An 18,882-nucleotide genomic window follows, 5' to 3' on the forward strand; every position below is an offset into this window, starting at 1 on the left:
AAGGGTCTTAAGGTAGACCGCGATCAGCTGAAACGAGGAAGTGGCGAGTATCTAATGGACCGGTATCGTCTGAGCGGAGAACGTGGAGGTCGCGCGAAAATCGCTTCACTTCGCTCGTGTAAAGAGCTACAATGAGGGATTAAGAGGGTTGTTGCGAAGGAAAAATAAAAGGGTGCGAATAAAACGAATTATAAGGGTAGAATTAGCGATCGCTTTTCACGAGTAAAATTTCTAATAGATATTAATAGAAGTTACTTTTCATAGATCATTTTTAAAATAGAAATAATGAATTTGTAACGCAATTTTATTGTTCCTTTCGTATCTAAAATAATTTTTGCCCGAACCTCAACACGGTCTCCTCGATGGAGCGCTTTTCGTTCGGATCGCATTTCGAAGTTGCGTTACCGGTCAATTTATCACTTGGCTCTGCCCGCCGTCTATGCTTTCGTTAGGATTTATCGCGCGAGCATTGTATTTATCGCAACGAAAGTGCGCGAATCGATGCACGATTTATGATTACATAATCGCTATTTCGGTGATGATTTATGTCGTCCAAATTGGGTTACTGACCAGCCAACTTACCACTGGTTTTCTACTTCTTTTTTCAATGCGCGTTTACAGTATAAAAATAAATAAAAAATCTAACAAGGGAACTACCCAAGTGTTACACTCACTTATTAATGAAACTTTGCCAGCTTGTAGAGCTCGTCGAGCTGAACACGCCTATACACCCTTTCGGGGGCAGACGACTAATTGTTTAAAAGATATTAACAATTACAATTAGTTACTCCTTACATTCTGAAGTATGACAAACTCACACATACAACTCGCAATCTAGAGATCCACGGTTCAAATCCTTGGTTCCCATTTTTTTTTTTTAATGATAATTTGTCTCTTTTTGAATAACTAAAATTCTATATAATTCTAAACTAAACAAAACGAGGTATAGGCGTGTTCAGCTCGACGAGCTCTACAAGCTGGCAAAGTTTCATTAATAAGTGAGTGTAACACTTGGGTAGTTTCCCGTATAAGATCATTTTGATGGGAAAAATATGCCGGTGTGCGTATTTAAGATTGAGTCAAGTTATTTTGCAAGCGCGACACAGTCAGCGTAACGACACGTTTTCTATCTCCTGCTAGAAAACAATCGTTCAAACCGTAAATCAAAGTTGATTAGTTTTTTACCTGAGCTACGTGCCTGATTATCCGGATCGGTCGGTCGGGTACAGTGCGTGTAAGAACGCGTTCGGGCGTTATTTCTCGCGTGTCAGCCTTACGGACCGCAAGGACGTCATTTAATCATACAGCTTTCTGTTTTTAAGCGGCCCTGTCTCTCGTTCGCGATTGAAATCGATCGAACGAGAAAAGAAATCGCTTTGCACGATCGAGAAGCAGGTATTCAACGGCGATAAGTTATGGAAAAAATAATCGTAGATACGCGTCTGGTAAAACGGACCTGACTGCTTTCGAACGTCATTCGCGCGAGGAAATAGCAGTTTACGGTTCGCACATTTGCGTAAATAAATTTAGTAAAAGAGTTCTCTTCGTGAAGAAAAAGAAAAACCAGAACCGCATACTTTAAGGGCATTATATCGAACACCGTTAAGCGTGATGAGACTTTCTGGCCATTTTCGAAGATGCATCCATCTCTTTATTATAATAAAACGGATAGCTCGATCGACGGATCGATAGATCGGTGCTTGGCAATTTATATTCATACTTATCGTAACAGTTATCGATCGGATCTGATCGGAGGGGTTAAATTCATACGTGACCGGGCTCGCGGTAACGATCAGATATACCCGCGATATTAATTTATGCTCGTGATCGTCGGTAAAATTACCGTTGCTTCGGTTCGCGCGATGATCCGTACCGTCGTTCGAGCGAGTAAAAGCGTTTTAACAGCGTTTTACAGCCCTCGAAGCAGTGGGTCAGCACCGCTTCGCGATCTTTGACCTACCACGGCAACACGCCACTTGCACTTCCGGCAATTCTTCCCTCTTTTATACCATCCTGTATCCCTTCCATGTCTCGTCGAACACTCGCTGGATCCTCGAACCACCTGCTGTCAAGCTTCATGCTCGTTCTTTCGTTCAGCTTCCTCTTTCCCCTCTTTACGTCTCGATACGGTGAAACGTCAGAGTGAAATTGCAGGGTACTTTAATTGAGCTCGAATGCTGGCTGATTCTCTTGTATCGTTTTCTTTTTCAAGTCGAAGTAGATATAGGCCTTGTTTAAATAAACCTTACTTCCTGAGTAAAGGGTAAGGGTAATCGTACATTTGCACCGCCCAATTCTTTTCTAATAGGTCCGCTGTGTGACGAAATACGCGAACGAAACGAAATACGACAGAATGGGGCACAGCGATATTCGATATCCCTGTCTTACTTTGCCGCATTTGGTTTCGTTCGCTTATTTCTTCGCGCAGCGGACCTATTAGAAAAGAATTGGGCGGTGCGAACGCACGATTACCCTTACCTCTGTGAATTTTTAGCTCGATGGAGCTCACCCTTTGAAACTGCGCACAGTTTGAAAGGGTCAATTTGACCTGTCAACGGTATTGATACCTGTATCGCGTTCCTAGTAATTGTTCGCCGACATCGTCACTCGTGAGAAAAGTGACAGTGCACGCCGAGACGTTGGAACCTTCGAAAGATAACGATTCGTGAGAATGTCGGGCCCTTAAAACCCGCCTGCTCGTATAATCCGGTATATACGAACCCGCGCGGCCTATTACCGAATCACTGTGCCTTTATATTGCTCGAAAACGTACCGCTGTTGTACCGTTTCGCATTCACGACTCATAATTATTGAAATTCCAAGTAATTCATTTCTCGCGATTTCTTCGTATCGTTCCTTATCAATTAATTGTCGATCGTAAAAAGTAATCGTAAAGATTGTTGAAAGCCACTATACCGGCTTCGATGATAACCCATCCTGTAAGGAACGATCACCTCTCGACCCATCAATTACCCTCTCTACCATACGTGCACAATATTCTAATGTTCTCTTATTTCCTTCGATATACTCGTGGCACAATGTGCATCCAGCGAACACGAATCGTGTTCCTCGAACATCTATCCAGCCAGAGTATCCTGGTGATAATTAATCTTGCGATCCGCGAGAATACCTCGCGCCCTATTGATTTCTCTCGCTCCAGTCGTCTAGTATTACTGGTTCTAGCGTTATTTAACCTCGATCCGACCGAACTACTTTTTACAGAACCTGTCAGTACTACGAGGAATATAGTAAAGTAAGGAGGAATGTTGATTGTTTTCAAGGTTTTCCCTTCGTTTTTCCTTTGGACGATAGATATCGTTAATCAAAAAATAAGGAATGTGAGAACTAGATTCGTTCAGTTCGATAATACCGATGTTAGAATAATAACGAAATAATGATCGTTCACCAACAACATTTAAAAGCTTGAAACGATCAACCTTTACGGTTTCTCGTTGGTTCGCACAGGTATAGCACTTATCGAGATAAACAGAAAAGTGTTGGTCAAAATGACTCTTAAAAGCAACCATTTCCGAGTTCCAACTCATTTCTACGATATCTTTAATGAGCAATCAGTACGAACTCCATATCGGTTAACTTTCCCTCTGACGGCTTATTAAAGCTATAAGAAGCACTATTTGGTATCTCCGGAACAATTTGAACCCGGCAAAAATAAGGATTGATGGCATTAGAGTCAATATTCGAGTGGATTTCTCGGATACTTGGCGAAAAATTAGTTAATTAGTACCTGTATTTTTTTAATGCGATCTCTCGTTTATAGCTGTACCCCTTTCGTTAATAGTTCTAGATGTAATCAGAATTCAAATTGTATCAATGAAGATATCGTTCCATGTTAGTTTATGTATACTTTTAGTAAGCCTTCTCCTTTATTTTTCCTATATTTCTCGTTAATATACATACCTTTCTTGATAGTTTTGGGCCTATTAAGAATCCATCTAACTGGTAGCTATTTCCTGTATTACAGTCAAACATCTGTCGAATGTTCAAATACTCGCAACCTGGAATTATTTACCTACTAATTATTAGTATCCTTTATTTAAAAGGAATTAACCTAAGTGAAAAGTTTAATAGAGAAAAAATGGTAAAGACAATTCTGATGAAGATTTAGTTTGGAATTAAACAATGATTTCCCACGAGAAACGCGCTCGATGGAAATGCAATGCTGCATTGTAGGCAGAATAGAAGTGGTACGCTAGTTTAGTAGGCGAACAGGAACACTAATCCCGACGTGACCTCGTTCCCGGGGTCCTCGTCGATGACCTCGACAAGATGCTCCTCGACGAGGTTTCGCATAGCAGCACCAACTCGCGGATCCGCGACAATGACGTTGTAAATCCGTCAACAGTCTCACCCGCGGGATCGTTGCTCATTTACCTTTCATCACCGGATACGTTCCTCTAATTACGGTTAATTTGCGTCTTGGTAAATGGTACGCACTCGTTCTGGTTGAATCGTAGCATTCGTGTAATTTATCAAAACAAAATCGTGATCACGTTACGAAGCTGGTACCACGCGTAATCAATCATTAATTAAGATGGCACAAATACTTCTATAACATACCGTATATGAAAATATGAATTTTCTTCGATTACCAGCCCACGTACCGTGGATCTTGTAAAAGTGATCTCGTCGTTAGCGCGTCAATTAACTTCTACCGAGAAACGTGCATCAACTGTTGGAGGTGCACGATTATGGAAAGGTCACTGGTACATGATATTTGTTGAGAGCATCGAATGATTGGCCTCGCTTGCGTTATACACGCAACACGTGATACGAAGTGTGGATTAAATTAGACGTGCTTTATCTTTTATTGAATCACTTTGATGGAATTTCAATTTTCGAACCGGAACGAATCGTCGTGGTAGAGTCTGGCATGGGAAAATGGCCCCGGCAACAATTTTACTATCTCACATTTGCTAAACAATGCTCCTTAAAAAAGGCTTTGAGTAATTTCAATTATCATAAATGAATTTCTTTACAGTCTATAAATAGACGTCTGAAAAGAATTGCTGATTGGTAAATATGCAAAAGTAAATAAATGTGCAGAATTTACTTATAATTTGTGAATAGAATATAGATTTTTTTGTCAGACCAGTTATTTTGTAAATACATTTTAGTGGCGGCTACTAGCCGCTGATTAAACATGGCGATTAACCGCTAACGAGCAGGCCGGTCTGCTTAACATAAATTGCTAATTTACAAATCCAATAATGCGACTGCTCGTCGTGGAATTTTTTATTTTTTTTTTTTATTTTATCATTATCGACGATAGAAACCAGCCAGTCGTGCTTCTTATATTCTCGTCTACTAATGGACGCTGTTTTTCGGCCGTCCAATTAAAATTCTGCAATCCCCTAATTCGTTCGTTAAAACGCGATGATTTAAACGAAGCTGCCGCGTCTACGGTTTTTGCCAGCTACCTGGAAAAAAGGGTGCGTCATTATACAGGGCGTTCAAAAGTATGTAACATAATTCAATTAAAAATTTGATATATCAAATTCATTTCACAATTTCAATTGAATTTTTCATTTCAAGTTTCCGTGATTGCAAACACTCGACCTATTTCATTGCCACGTTTATTTGCAATTATTATAATTTCACGACTTAAACGAATCATCATTTGTGGGACACCCAGCATATTCCGTAGTTCTCTTAATAAAATGATTTCTTCGCGAGTTTCCGTTTCGTTTTTTCTTTTTGTCGTTAATAAGCAGCCCTGCGGACGCGAGGAATGAGTTCCAGTTCTTTTCGCGTGTCTTTTTCTCGGCGCATCTTTTTGTCCGCGCTCCGATCTACTGTGGAGTTAATTGGACCTAACGATTATCGTTTGAACAGACCCGTAGCTGAAATTCGGGCAACATTAGTAGCTTCTTAATAGATTGATAGTGTCAGATTGAATGAATGATAATTGCTCCTTTCCATCCTTAGCGCGACTATAATCGCGCGGCAATTAGATGGAAGCGGGCTCGTCGGAAATTACTGCCGCGCGAGCGTTAAAAATGACAGTTAATGCCTGAACGATTTACCGCGAAGGTTAATACGAGGGAGAATGAGCGGGCAAGATTGCCGAGTAACGCGTTAGTTTCTTGGCATAGCCTTAACTCGTTATTCCTGATTTTCGTAATCCGCCAACAACTTCCCTCTTAACGTAACACAATATTCGACGATCGCTAAAGTTCATCCTTTACGAATCACAAAAACCTAATGGCTTGATATTAACCAATTTTATTGCTAAATAAATTTTCATTAATCGTACACTCTGAATACTTTCTATTATGTAGTACCTACTATCTTTAGCTGGTTCATTTACGAAGCCCTTAAATTACAGTGTTCGCTATAAAATTTCTAATCGTAAAACGTTAGCGTTATTCTTAGCGTTTCTTCGTATAATCAGTGACGCGAGTTTTAATATAGAGGGTGTTAAAAGAAATTTGAAGCGAGGGAAATTTTTTTAATGAAATACTCTCAAGTTTAATGTAAAATTAATTATCTCTTTCAACTGGCTGCTTAACACTGTACGGTATCGGTGGAAACTTTCGGTTGAAATGACGAAACGATGTGGCTGTTGCAGAACGTGAAGCGCCCCGCGTGACTGCGGCACTGGTAGGAGATGGCGAAGGCAGGTTGATCGCCACCCCGGTGCACAAAGAGAGTATAGGATCGCGAAGCAAGGAGGACCTAGCACAGGAGGCGGCCCTGGTGCTTCAACAAGCGGGCAGCCTTCACTGCATCGCCCACGACAACAGACGATTGCCAGGTCGGTTCAGCACATTGCCGGCGCGTCGCAACAAGAAGAGACCGGAACTGCCACTCGATGTGAGACGTAGGAGCGAGGAAATCGGCGCTACCACCAGCGGTTACCTCGTCGATCCACCGCCAAACTCGAAGAAGAAGAAGGCATTGGAGAGGAGCGCGAGCGATGCGAGTACGAAAAAGCTGAAAAGCTCGTTGGCGAGATTCTTCTCACCGAAGCTCGAGAGAAAGAGAAAGCCGGTTGGTCGTAGCGCGAGCGACGCGGCCAGTTCGTCGCGATCGCATCGCAAGAGAAGCGGCAGCGAGAGCGAAGGATCGTATCTCGGTGGTAGTCGGGCGAAAAAACCATTGTCCCCGATCATCGAAGCGTCGCCACACGTCGATCAGCAACCGTTCTACTTCGGCGCGGTGTCAACCGACGAGAATAACAGCAGCAGACCGGAGGCGAAGAAGTCGAAACAGGAGGAAACCGATGTCGAAGTGGTGATAGAGACGGAAGTGAACGTCGGCAAGGAATCGATATCGGCCAAGGGTGGAGAGAAGAAGGGGGGAATCGTGAGACGCATACCTATCCAGCTAGAAGACGATAACAAGATCGGAAGAGGCGGGGAAGAGGAAGAAAGGAAAGAGGAGAAGGTAGGACGGCAGCGTAGCCGTTCACCGGCAAACGACACCGGACTCGACGAAGTAGACAAGGTCGGTACGAGTAGCATGCTGCACAGCAGCCGATACGATCTCCAGCAACGCGGCGAAGAGTCAACGATACACAAGATGATTCACCGATTATCCAGCGATCGCTCGCCCCCGCCGCAGCTGACCAGAACGATGGTCTCGCCCGGGCCCGGATTCGGTCACAACAACAATCGACCGTTCTCCTACACCAGACCGAACGAGTCCTCTTGCAGCCCGCCGCCTCCGCAGACGAACGTGATTTACGCTCAGGTGCAGACCGATAAGAAGAAGGCTCAGAGAAGTCACTCGGACAGCGACGAGGGACTCGGCCTCGAGAGAAAGGATTCGTCCCGCGAGAACAGTCCCGCGGAGAAGGAGTATCGCAGGACCGATTACTCTTACAGCAGCGATCTGAGGCGCAACAACGAAATTAACGCGTTTAAATCGAGATACGAGGAGGAGAGGAAAAACGCTTCCGCTCGATTTCCCGCTCATTACCCTGCCGCGCAAGATTACGCGTCCAGGAACGCGGACACGAAACGTCGCCACGAGTTCGACGAGATCGATCGACGTCTCTACGACAAGCCGGAAAAGTACACGTCCACGGTGTTCGTCGACGCTTCCGGTAGAGGCAGAGCGGACGGCACAGATGCCAGACAACGGGAGAACAATGAATTTGCCACCGCGAGGCAAACGCAGTCCGGGATATCGAACAAGACGTCGGAACTTAGCGCGAGACGCGACCTGCTCGAGTCGAGGATCAAATCGAGGCTGCTGGCCGACGAGATGTTCGCCGCGAAGAACACCGCGAACGTGCCGATTAAGAAATCGTCCGAACACGAGATCATCGATAAGCCGATCGTACCGTCCCCGGTTACGCCGAATCGCGTCGCCTCTCCGAAACGTTACACGGACACCTACATCACCGAGACCCGTACGAACAGCAACGGTGAAAAGTACATCTTCGAGAAAGAGATGCACGAGGACAATGGAAAAGTGTACGGCTACGAAAAGAAGATCACCAACAAAATCCCTACCGATGGTTACATCGACGCGAAACCGAGGGACGGTTACAAAGTAGAAACCAGAACGGACAAGTACGGGGACAAGTACATCGTGGAGACGCGAACGCACAAAGGATACGCGGACGATTTCAAGCCGTTTCTAAGCGACAGAAGCAGGACCAGCCCCGAGGAACGATACCAAACCCCCGGAAGTTCAAGCAGTCCCTATAAATCGACCCCTTTACATCCGGAAGGGACTGCCGTCGTTCATCGTTTTCGTAGCGAGCCCAGAGATGACGTCCTCTCGTCTCCGATAATCGCCAAAAAATTCACCGGTAACGAGAGGAAGTCCCTCTCGAAGAGCGACGACTTTCTCGATCGCGACGTTCGGCCGAGAGATCCGTATCTACCTAAGAAGAAGAACTTGGAGTCGATACGTGGAATGAGTAAATCGACGCAAAGGCTCGACGAAGTCGGTGAAAACGCGCGCGTCAGGGCGTTGAGGAGCGAGTACACGACCAGATCTCACGAGAACCTGACCAGCCACGGGGACTACGTGAACGCGAGGGAGATGAACGGTCGAAAGGAGAGGTCGCCGTTCGCGAAACGGCACTTGGACAGCTTACGGGAGGGGCCGAACGACGATTACGATACCGATATCTCGCAATTGACCAGCAGCCAACTAGAGTCCAAGTACTATAAAGAGACGCGTACCACTCAACGGTATACGAGCAGCAAACATCCGGTTCACGATGATTACGACAGTTCTCCGCCCAGGATACGCACCGACAGAGGTGGTTACAATTCGAGTCGCTACGATTCCGACACCACGGCCAGGGACTCGATCCGTTGCGAGGCTCGTTACGACGAGAATTTGCGCACCCTACGAAAGGAGCATCGAAAACTGGACGAAGACCCGAAGAAACCTCTGCGACGATCGCGCAATCGGTTAGATTACTTCGACGATTCCGACACCAGGGACAGTAGCCGCGCCAAGACGATCGTCAACAGACTCGAGCCCTTTGACGAAAGTCCGCCCAGGCCACCAAGGGCTTACCACGAGGGTGGCAAATCCAGACACGCCAGACAGGAAACCAGAACGCACATCGAACGCCGTCATCGGGAAACTCGATTGAGCGATTCCGACCGCAAGGATCGTCTGGCTGATTCCGGCATCGAGAACGACTATAGACGCGACTCGCAGGAGGTCGATCGACGGGAACAGATCGAGTCCGAGGACGAGGGGTTCGTCACCAGGCAGTTCATCAAACAGGAACGAAAGCACACCGATCGTAACATGAATCTCACTCCGTCCGAGCAGCGGAAGTACGAGAAATATTCGAACGACGTCTCGAAGTCGCCGCCGGTGACCGCGAAACCGCCGTCCGGTGCTGATAAAAAGTACGAGAAGAAGGCGGCGAAGAAAAGTGGCACTATGAGCAAGGTGAAGCAACTGTTCAGCAAGAAGGAGAAGAAAGCGAAGGAGGAGAAGAACAGGAAGAACGCGAGGAGCAGCAGCAGCGGCGCTCTCACGGATGACGAGGTGACGATGAGGTACAGAGAGTACCGTGGTGATCAGCTGAGAAGCGCCAAAAGCGCACGGGATCTGGGCAGTGACATCAATCAGGTAGGATTTTTATTTTTTTATCATTTCATATTTTTATCGCACGAAGTCGCGTTGACTTTGACAAAAGGAACCGTAGGAAAACGTTTCGTAAAATCTTGCCAGCCTTCCAACAATCTTCGCGCGATTATTAACGGTTGCGCAACCACGTTACGGCTGCACCTGGCGAGTCGATACACAATGCATAATAAAAGGACGTAACGAGAGGCAGTCTAGCATGGATTACGTCGGACACGAAAAACGCATTACGCGGTCGGGTAAAAAGATTACGATAAAAATCCAAAGGCAACAAGAGTACTCGGTGGCCGAGTACGCGAACGAGATCATTAATCGTGGACCGTTGGAAATTCAGGTTACGCCGCTAATTCGCCTGGTATAACCCACCTGTTCCGATCGCGAAACCTGGCCACGCGTTTCGCAACACCACCACCTTTCCACCCACCGTGAGAGCATGCAAATGGACTTAACCGGTGTCTTTCACCGCGTTTACCATTGTTACTTGTTTTTCATCGGGTTTGTATAAGCAACGATCTGCGTGCGGCCGTTAATCTTTCCCATTCAGAGCAAAGAAACGTCGATACGTAGCTACGTATCCTGGTTTGCGAAATCTTTAGTGAAAGAAAACGATTCCCTGCTGCGCCGGTCGATCGTTTCACCGACGCGAAACTTGTAAAACGGCGTGAAACAATTATCGTTGCTAGTCGCCACCTCCGGCAGATTAGATAGTCGGAGCCCCGACGATTTTATGGACGAGCGATTGCATCACCGTCTCGCTGCTTCGCTCGCCAGAAGACATTACCGGCTATTGTAATGGTGTTTCGATTGAATTAGACGACGACCAAGGGAATCGATCGAGGGCTTTTTCTCTTCAACGAGGAAACCAAGTGTTTCGTTTCGTTTCGTTTCGTTTCTTCTTGATGAATTATGAAACGGTTAGGTACTGTTCGTCTGCGTGAAGATGGCATGGCTGAAACTTATCGGGATCTATTCCCCCACTATCCGATATCCCTGCTTCGCGTCACAAGTATTTTCGTAGTTGGTCGAATCGCTTGGCGAAGAAAACAAATGGTGGTCAAGTGTGATTGGATCAGAGCGATGCGGCGACGATGATTTCAAAGCGGTGGCATAGCCTCCGGAATTTATGGGTGGGGATTAAGATAGACATTAAGAGTGGGGTCAGGCGGAGCAAACGAAGATCCTCCATTGCCTCTCTTCTATATCGCGAGCCATCTTCTCGCAGATGAACGGTACACGAGGAAATCTCCTCTCGTTTCTTCAATTATTTTACGGCTTAAAATCTGATTTCAAATTTTCTCGAGATGCAAAATAATCTGACGCGGTGCACCATAACAACTGTATTCCAAAGCATACGATTTAATTTAATACAATTTACGGATGGTGTTTCGCTTCGGTCAAGCTGTATCGTATGTTTAGTTTTAACGTGGTTAGCGAACCGTTCGAAAAAGCATACGAAAACATGGCTAAGGTTGCGGCGTTCGCGTGGCCACGTTTCCACACAACGTTGCCGTGACAAACGCTCCGGAAAACGTTTTCTACCGCGTGGGCGGAGTGCGATCCTCGCCGGTATACCGTCTTACCGGTACGGATACTTTCCACTCGCTTGTGTACAGTTAGGCGTGACGCAACCGTGCACTGGAGAACGGTATGAGATCCCAATTATCGAATGCTTCCGGTTTCTAAGGGTCTTACGTTTACCTGAAACAACGGCTCGCCTAAGTTCCGGCAGCCAAGGAACACTGGAACGGGACGCGGTTCTATGCTGGGAAAACTTTGTATGCCAGCATAGATATCTTCGAATCGAAACGCAACCGATGGAATTACTTTATCTATAATTGAAAGATATTTTACACTCTTAACGATGACATTAAATACTCGGGCTTGTTAGATAAAAGATTTCTAAACAATTTAGATAGAACTGTAGTTAGTGAAGATTTTAGGAAATCTTAAAAAAATCTCGATTCCAATTTATCGTTTCTTGATGTTAATCCTTTAACACTGTTTGAAGATATGACAGTAATTAAAGGCAATCTTGTAAAGCGGATAATCTCGAGACAGGATTTGAAATGTTGTTGCACAACGTACACCCCAGCAGGTGACCAGATATCGCTCGCGACGAATTGATCAAATAGTACTTAACTTTAATGTGTCTCGCTCGAAGCTGGAATCGCTGGCTCGTAGCCGGACACCCACGCGGTACGAACGCCAATAATAACCCGACCGATTCACGCCCAGCTGCAAAAGGCACGCACACACGTAACTCTTTATTGCGGTCTACCTTCGACGGTGTTTTCACGATATTCATTCATGTGCAATGGAGAAAGAAAGGACGAGGAAAGAGAGTCGCGGGCAAAAAAGAGCCATTAACTCCCTCGTAAGTGGACAATCGAGGAGAAGCCAGAATCCCGTCCGGCGCGTTTTCCTTCACTCGGATAATTAATAATAAATAGCCGTAAAACGAATGGAACCTCTTCGATTTCGCGTGGATTCCACGGTAGAGACTCGATCAACATTTTTCGACAGTCATCGAACGAATCATTTTGGCTGTCGGATCTCTCGAGTTACGAGTACCTGTTTCTTCTTATTTTTATTAAGTCTCTAATGGCTTTTCGAAAATTCCCGTGTCTGTATGCCATGCTAGATATTGGTTCGGTGGGCAATATTAAACGCAAGGAATACGCGCGGTTCGAAAGCAGAGATACACGCTAGCGGGAATCTGGTCGACCAGGTGAAATCACTCAACGGTGGTGACCCGCGGCATTCCACAGCGAGCAGATTCCATGAAAACTCAAGCACGAGAGTGGTGCAGGCCTGCATCCGCGCGTGCATGCATATGCAGGGCGTGTCTAATGCGCTGCGACTATTCCACGTAGCGAGATGTCTGGTTAAAAAAGTTATCGCAGCAAGAATCGCGCATGGCTGACGGTGCGAGCCGTTCTAGCCGCGGGAATTAACCTTGCCGACTAGGTGCACGTGAATCGGTGTATGATCGCTGGGATTGTTCGGATAGTTCGAGGCTCGTGACAGGAAACAGGTAGTTTATTCGACAGTCTCGAGGATTGAATTAGCTTATCGTTAGATATTTTCATTCCTACATTAAATTCTGGCGACTAGCAAAGTTCTTAGCGGAGGAAACCCTTCGAAATATTAAATTCTTTCATTTATTAATCATTTTCCAAATCAAATTTTTCGTCATCGATAAGAGCTTCCGCCTCGCTGACCGATCGTTTAGAGACACTTTCCCTCTGGCTATCTATAAAAAATTCATGATGTAGAGGTGCGCGGAGCAAGTGCACCGCGTTAGACACACCCTCGGTGTGCTCTCCAACTTGCACGCTGAAAGGATCAGTTCGTTGGTCGGAGATCTGCGGTATGCAAAGCCCACACCTCGTCGGCATTGCACCCACAGGCTGACCTACACGCGCACGTACAACCAGGCTGCGGCGTGTGCACCGCCGCCGCCACCAGCTCGTATCCCGTTTTCATCGAAAGTTCACGCTAATGGCATTTGCCTGCACGCTGCACCGACGTACGTCGGGATTATTACGATTTATTAGCTCACCTATCACGGCCCTGTTCGCGGTTATGTATCGTGACGCGATCGACGATTTCGGTGGATCAGTTGAATTCGACGGAGCGTGACTCGTCAGTCTCTCTCTCTGTTTAGATGAATCTTACGAACACCTTGACCAATTCAAATGATATCGCAGCTTTAGGAATTTATTTCTGGATTAGGTAATTTCCGGATGGATAAAATGAAATCATAAGAAATGGTGTTGGGGAAAAATGCTGATGGATGGAAGGGTAGAATCGAGGGACACGAAGAGTGGAAGGCGTCTTCCGTGAAGCTATGGGTGTTAGATGCGCTTGCTTTATGGTAGGCGGATCATTCGCATCTCCGCTCGCGGAGGCGAAAGCGATTGTGTGGCTGGTGTAGAGGAAAGGAGCCGGTAGAGCATGTAAGAATTGGATCGCATTCCCCGTACCACGGGGCATAAAACCGTTGAGATAATATTGCCTGATAGGTTATTTATTGATATCTCCAGCTCGCGGGCTGCATCTTAGAGCCACGGTGTGCCATCACGGAAACCTTCCGCTAGATCGCATAACGCTCGCTTGCATCTTTCTTCCTCTTGTTTGTATACGAAACTGACCGTGTAACATCCTGCTGGATAGCCGCACGGTACCGTTGATAGCCCTGAGAGATGCCAGTCCGATTCGTTTCGCTCTGAGTTCGTTCGTTGAAAGGAACGCTTTCCTCGGCCAGAAGTCTTCCCGAACCGAGCCTGGGAAAACTCGGCTAGCCGAGTTTTCTGCAACAACCTCGATCTCCTCTGTTCGTGGCTTGTTCAAACGGTGTGCCAGCGGATGGATTAAATTAGCGTGGGCGATGAATTAACCTGGGAATTTCATTGTTACCGTATGTTCGCTCGTTTGCTTCATTGTTTGATTCGGATCAGTATGGATAACGGTTACGTGCATGGAAATTTCTTGGCCGATATTGTACGGAGAAATTCTCAATTTATATGTATTAATTATTTTCATTCCATTATCGTGCCGCCAAAAAAAGGCCTACTCGCGATAAATATTGCTCATCGTCGCAACCATATCGCTCGTCGATATTTCCGGAATAAAATCATCAATCGTCCCCGTAGGTTTAACTGTAGGTGTATCACGTAGGCGCGGATATCTCTTCTCACGCGAAATCGTATCTCGGGATATCTGTTAGCAGCCGACAGGCAGGTAGGCAAATACATAGGTATCTGGAAGCGTGTAAGCAGCGAGTGCAAATCGCTCGCGAATATTCGCCGGCCGCTTTCCAATTTCTGCGTTACACCCTCTCGCTCCGTTTTAAAGCGGGTTTCACCAGTCGTGGACCGCGATCCGGGCCCGGATTTGCATATCCGACCGTATACCGATCGCTTTCCACGCCTTCCAGCCCGCGTAAACTCGACGAACTTACCGATGTGCACGCCGTTTACCGTTACCGAGCGTAATGACGCGACAAGTAGCTACTCGATTCGCCAAATAAGCGTGGAACACGCTCGATGCATCGCTCCGCGAGGCGCGAGCCGATTCAGATACGCTCGAAACCCTCGTGAACGCGGAGAATGATTTCTCTGTTTATGGAGCGCGCACGATTTCTCGCGCTTGTTTCTACCTTTTTCTCTGCAATGTTTTTCTTCTCATTACCAGAGGCGTTTGTCGGCAAGAATTTGGCAAAGGAGTTGAATTCCTTAAAATGCCACTTGATTTATCCCGAAATTCGTGAAATTACGGATTTGCCAATTGAAAAGGTCAAACAGCGCACGAACGCGTTTTTACGTTTCGCAAAAATCTTTTGATTCAATTAAGACTTGCTGAAATATTTCTTAATTCTTCAAGAAAAAAAAAGTAAAAAAAATGATCCATCCTGGTTTTTCGTAGCAAACTGTCAGATTCTTCGTCTTCTCGTTTAGCGGACTCTGTCCGGCAATCCTACCCTTTCGATGTAATTTCAACGAGGCCAGGATTCTCGCGAAGACGAGGCTCGGTAAATTACACGTCGAAGGATTACGAGAAATCCTGGTGGAAGAGACAGAGCGACGTGTGCGCCGAGATTTCCCTCCGCGGGGTGTACACAGCACGGTCCCATGCTGATCAGCGTGCCGGTTAGAAGCAATTAATTACGGGAACGAGCGATTAATGATCTTAAAGCTTCGTTCGACCAGACTGCTAGCATGTATGTTGAAAAAGCGTTTGTTCGATCGAGCTGCCCGCCGTCTATCCCGATCGAGAGGCCACTTTCGCGAGCGAATTTTTCGCGCCATCGCTTCGACAGCCATTATACCATCGTTCTGTCATAACTTTTCGCTGTGGATTCAAGATGAGTGATCATCGTTTTGCCCGACGGTGTAATGATATCGCGAAGCTTAGCGATCTGCAAATACCGATACGAAGGCAACGCGGCGTTTCTCAATACTCGTGACCTCGTAGCTATGGATCTCGGGGCTAAATAAAATATGGCTGTCCATTGATGAAACTAGCCTCGAGATGGGCAGAAACCTTGCCGATGCGTAAACAATTTCAATCGCGAGACCTTCGATACCGTATTCGGAAATCGTGTTACGCGACGCGTTTAATTGCTTCTTTCTTCGTCACCGGCGCTTGTCAGTCTTTCTACTTACGGTGAATTATACCTATACAGGCCAATATCAATATACGGTATAGAGCACGGCTACCTTCTGCAAATGGTGATCGACCTTTTATGAATAGTGGTCGATCTCGTTCGTTCGGTTTGCTACATAATCTTCCTTTCTCGGAGAAGGCACGTATCGCCGTTCGATCGACAGATATTAACAGCGAGAGTATTCTGCGAAGCATCTTGCTTACCTCGTTACTTTCTCCATCAATGTGATCGGTTATCGGTAATCGCTAATAAGAGCAGCCATAATCAGGATCTTTTTAAATAGAAACGCGTAGGCATGCGTATCGATAGGACAGCGAAGCAGAAATAAGGTTAACAAAGGAAAATTGATGAATGAGCAATCGTTATGTTTCTATACTCTAGAGTCACCTGTCTTTCTTCCGTTCTGTCATGTAAGATTAACAGTTTGATTAGCAATCGCACGTAAATGATTGACACTGCTCGATTCCTTTGAAACGACGTCAATCATTGCTGACTGACAGGGTTAATTTTCAAGTAGTTCGTGTCTGTTAGTTATCTAGCATATTTTAGAAAGTCAGATAGAATTATTATGTAAATATCCAAGAGTAGTTGAAAATTTTCGTGGAATTCTATGAATAACGGCGCACGGATAATTATCAGTAAAACAGTTAATACCCTATAGAAGATTAATTCTTCGGCAAATGAAACGTAACGTTTATTGAAACGGTAACGAAGGAGGGTTTCGAAGTCTACCCGTACGCGGCGCATGCAATTATGATAATCAGAGCCGCTGTTACGAGTCATCCGCAACTGATTATCATCATTAGTACTAATGCATGTGCGATGAAAACGATGAAACTGTCGTGGTGAACGGTTATCCATCTTCCAGCCGAGAGTAACTTTGTCGGTCCACCTGAAGTTGAGAAGGTCGGAGACGGCTGGTTATGTAATTAGCCAAGAGAATGTTGTTACGAGAACACCGTGGTCTCGTGTGGGTGGTCCACAACCACTGCTGGCAAACGGTGGCACAATACCACTCGTATACATTACACGTCGATACTACGATCGACTGTAACCTATTACTTACCAGTTCCTTGCACGCCTGTCGTCTGTATTTTCTACGGTAAGCATTCTACACGTGCCGCGGGAACCGCGAAAAAATTTCGATTCCTCGAAATAGCCTTTCCAACTTGGAATTAAATAGCGAGGAAGTTATCAGAGCTACCGTAGTTAAAGTTTCGATCGGATTTCACTATTATTTTCCATATTTATTATCGATCATAAAGATCGAGCTTAAAACGTGTCCAGCAGCAAGGACGTCGCAAGTTTTATCAACTCACGGCCCTGTTTCCCGCCCCGCACTTTGTTAGCCCGTCTGACAACGTAATCTCGTTACACGTTCGCGCCCAACGGTCCGTAAATAGATCACTCGTGTCGGTGAACCCTCGGGAACATTGGTACACCAGCCGTTGCTAAGGTGATACCGAGTCTTTTCACCGATCCACAGCCATTGAAGTTGATAAATCGCGCGCGAAAACGAGAACGAGAGGAGAAGGCTCGTTTCGAATGGATCCTCGATCCTCCTTTCACTCCACCATTCCGTTATGATATTTTAAATACTTGCCAACCATATATTGCACCATCTTCCGCGTGCACGCTTTGAATCCATCCACCCTCTACCAGGTAAATGACTTATGGTACGCGTCAATCGTAGCTGAGAAATTGACAAGAAGAAAAATTTCCAAATACCGACGGAGTCGAAAGATTAAAAAATCTTGGAAACAACAAAGAAGTCGTGATTTCATAGCAAGGTCTCTTAACAAGGATCATTGTGAAGATCGAAGAACGCGTCGTCTATCGGCTGGCACGATCGACGTTCCCGCGAAAAGTATCCGCGGTTATGGACTGTCACTGGGTCCCGTGAGATCACATAGATACAATCTATGCCGTTTTCTTCCGTGTATGTTAAGTGTGCTGCACGTAGATTACGCTCGTGCATGTTTGACTGAACATAATCGTCTGTTTGCCCGTTGCGCGACCCACTTCGCAAGGTCGTGGGATCAGGTATCCAGGAGACCCATAACCTGCTGCCGTTGTCCATTGTCTTCTTCGCTATTAGAAGTCGATAGATGCGTGCTTCATGAATTGCAAACCGATCTTCTCTCTGTCTCTCTCTCTCTAACAAAGGAAATAGGAATTTGACAGAAGTCTTTAGGATCGAGAAACTTTGAGCGATTTAGCAGATGGAGAAACAATATTTTTTTTCTTTATAGAATCACTTCTGTCACGATGTTCATAGGAACGAAATTGCCCATCTGAGGATAGCCGCGTGCAATAGAAACGCGAGGACACCGAAGAGGACCACTCGAACGAGACGAGTACGGTTGTTGCGCCACTTGTCCACTTCTCCATATTGGAAGTGGACTGAATAACTTTGAGGAGGCAGCCGATTGCGAAAGGCAAACAATCGTGCTGCAACGAGAGACGAGGCGCAAGGTATCTATGTACAGGGAAGATACGACGGTTGTCTAGAAACGAAATACAGAATAGAAAAATCCCCAAGATGATGGGAATTTTCGACCACCCGAACGAGTTTGTTACTCTTGTTGGGCAGAGGAAAAATGATGGGTAAAAAGAAGAGAGAA

General features: G+C 45.8%; 1 protein-coding gene across 3 annotated transcripts in view; it reads left to right on the forward strand.

Annotated features, from left to right (window-relative positions):
* LOC114873768 overlaps window positions 1-18,882 on the forward strand; it is an 81,346-nt gene that overhangs the window by 11,448 nt on the left and 51,016 nt on the right. For all 3 annotated transcript variants that reach the window (XM_029182425.2, XM_029182423.2, XM_029182424.2), the window contains exon 3: window positions 6,590-10,074. In XM_029182425.2, the coding sequence (XP_029038258.2) occupies window positions 6,590-10,074 (3,485 nt within the window). The remainder of the gene's footprint in view (window positions 1-6,589; window positions 10,075-18,882) is intronic.

This window comes from Osmia bicornis, chromosome 11 (genome assembly GCF_907164935.1).
Source record: "Osmia bicornis bicornis chromosome 11, iOsmBic2.1, whole genome shotgun sequence".
NCBI lineage: Eukaryota > Metazoa > Arthropoda > Insecta > Hymenoptera > Megachilidae > Osmia > Osmia bicornis.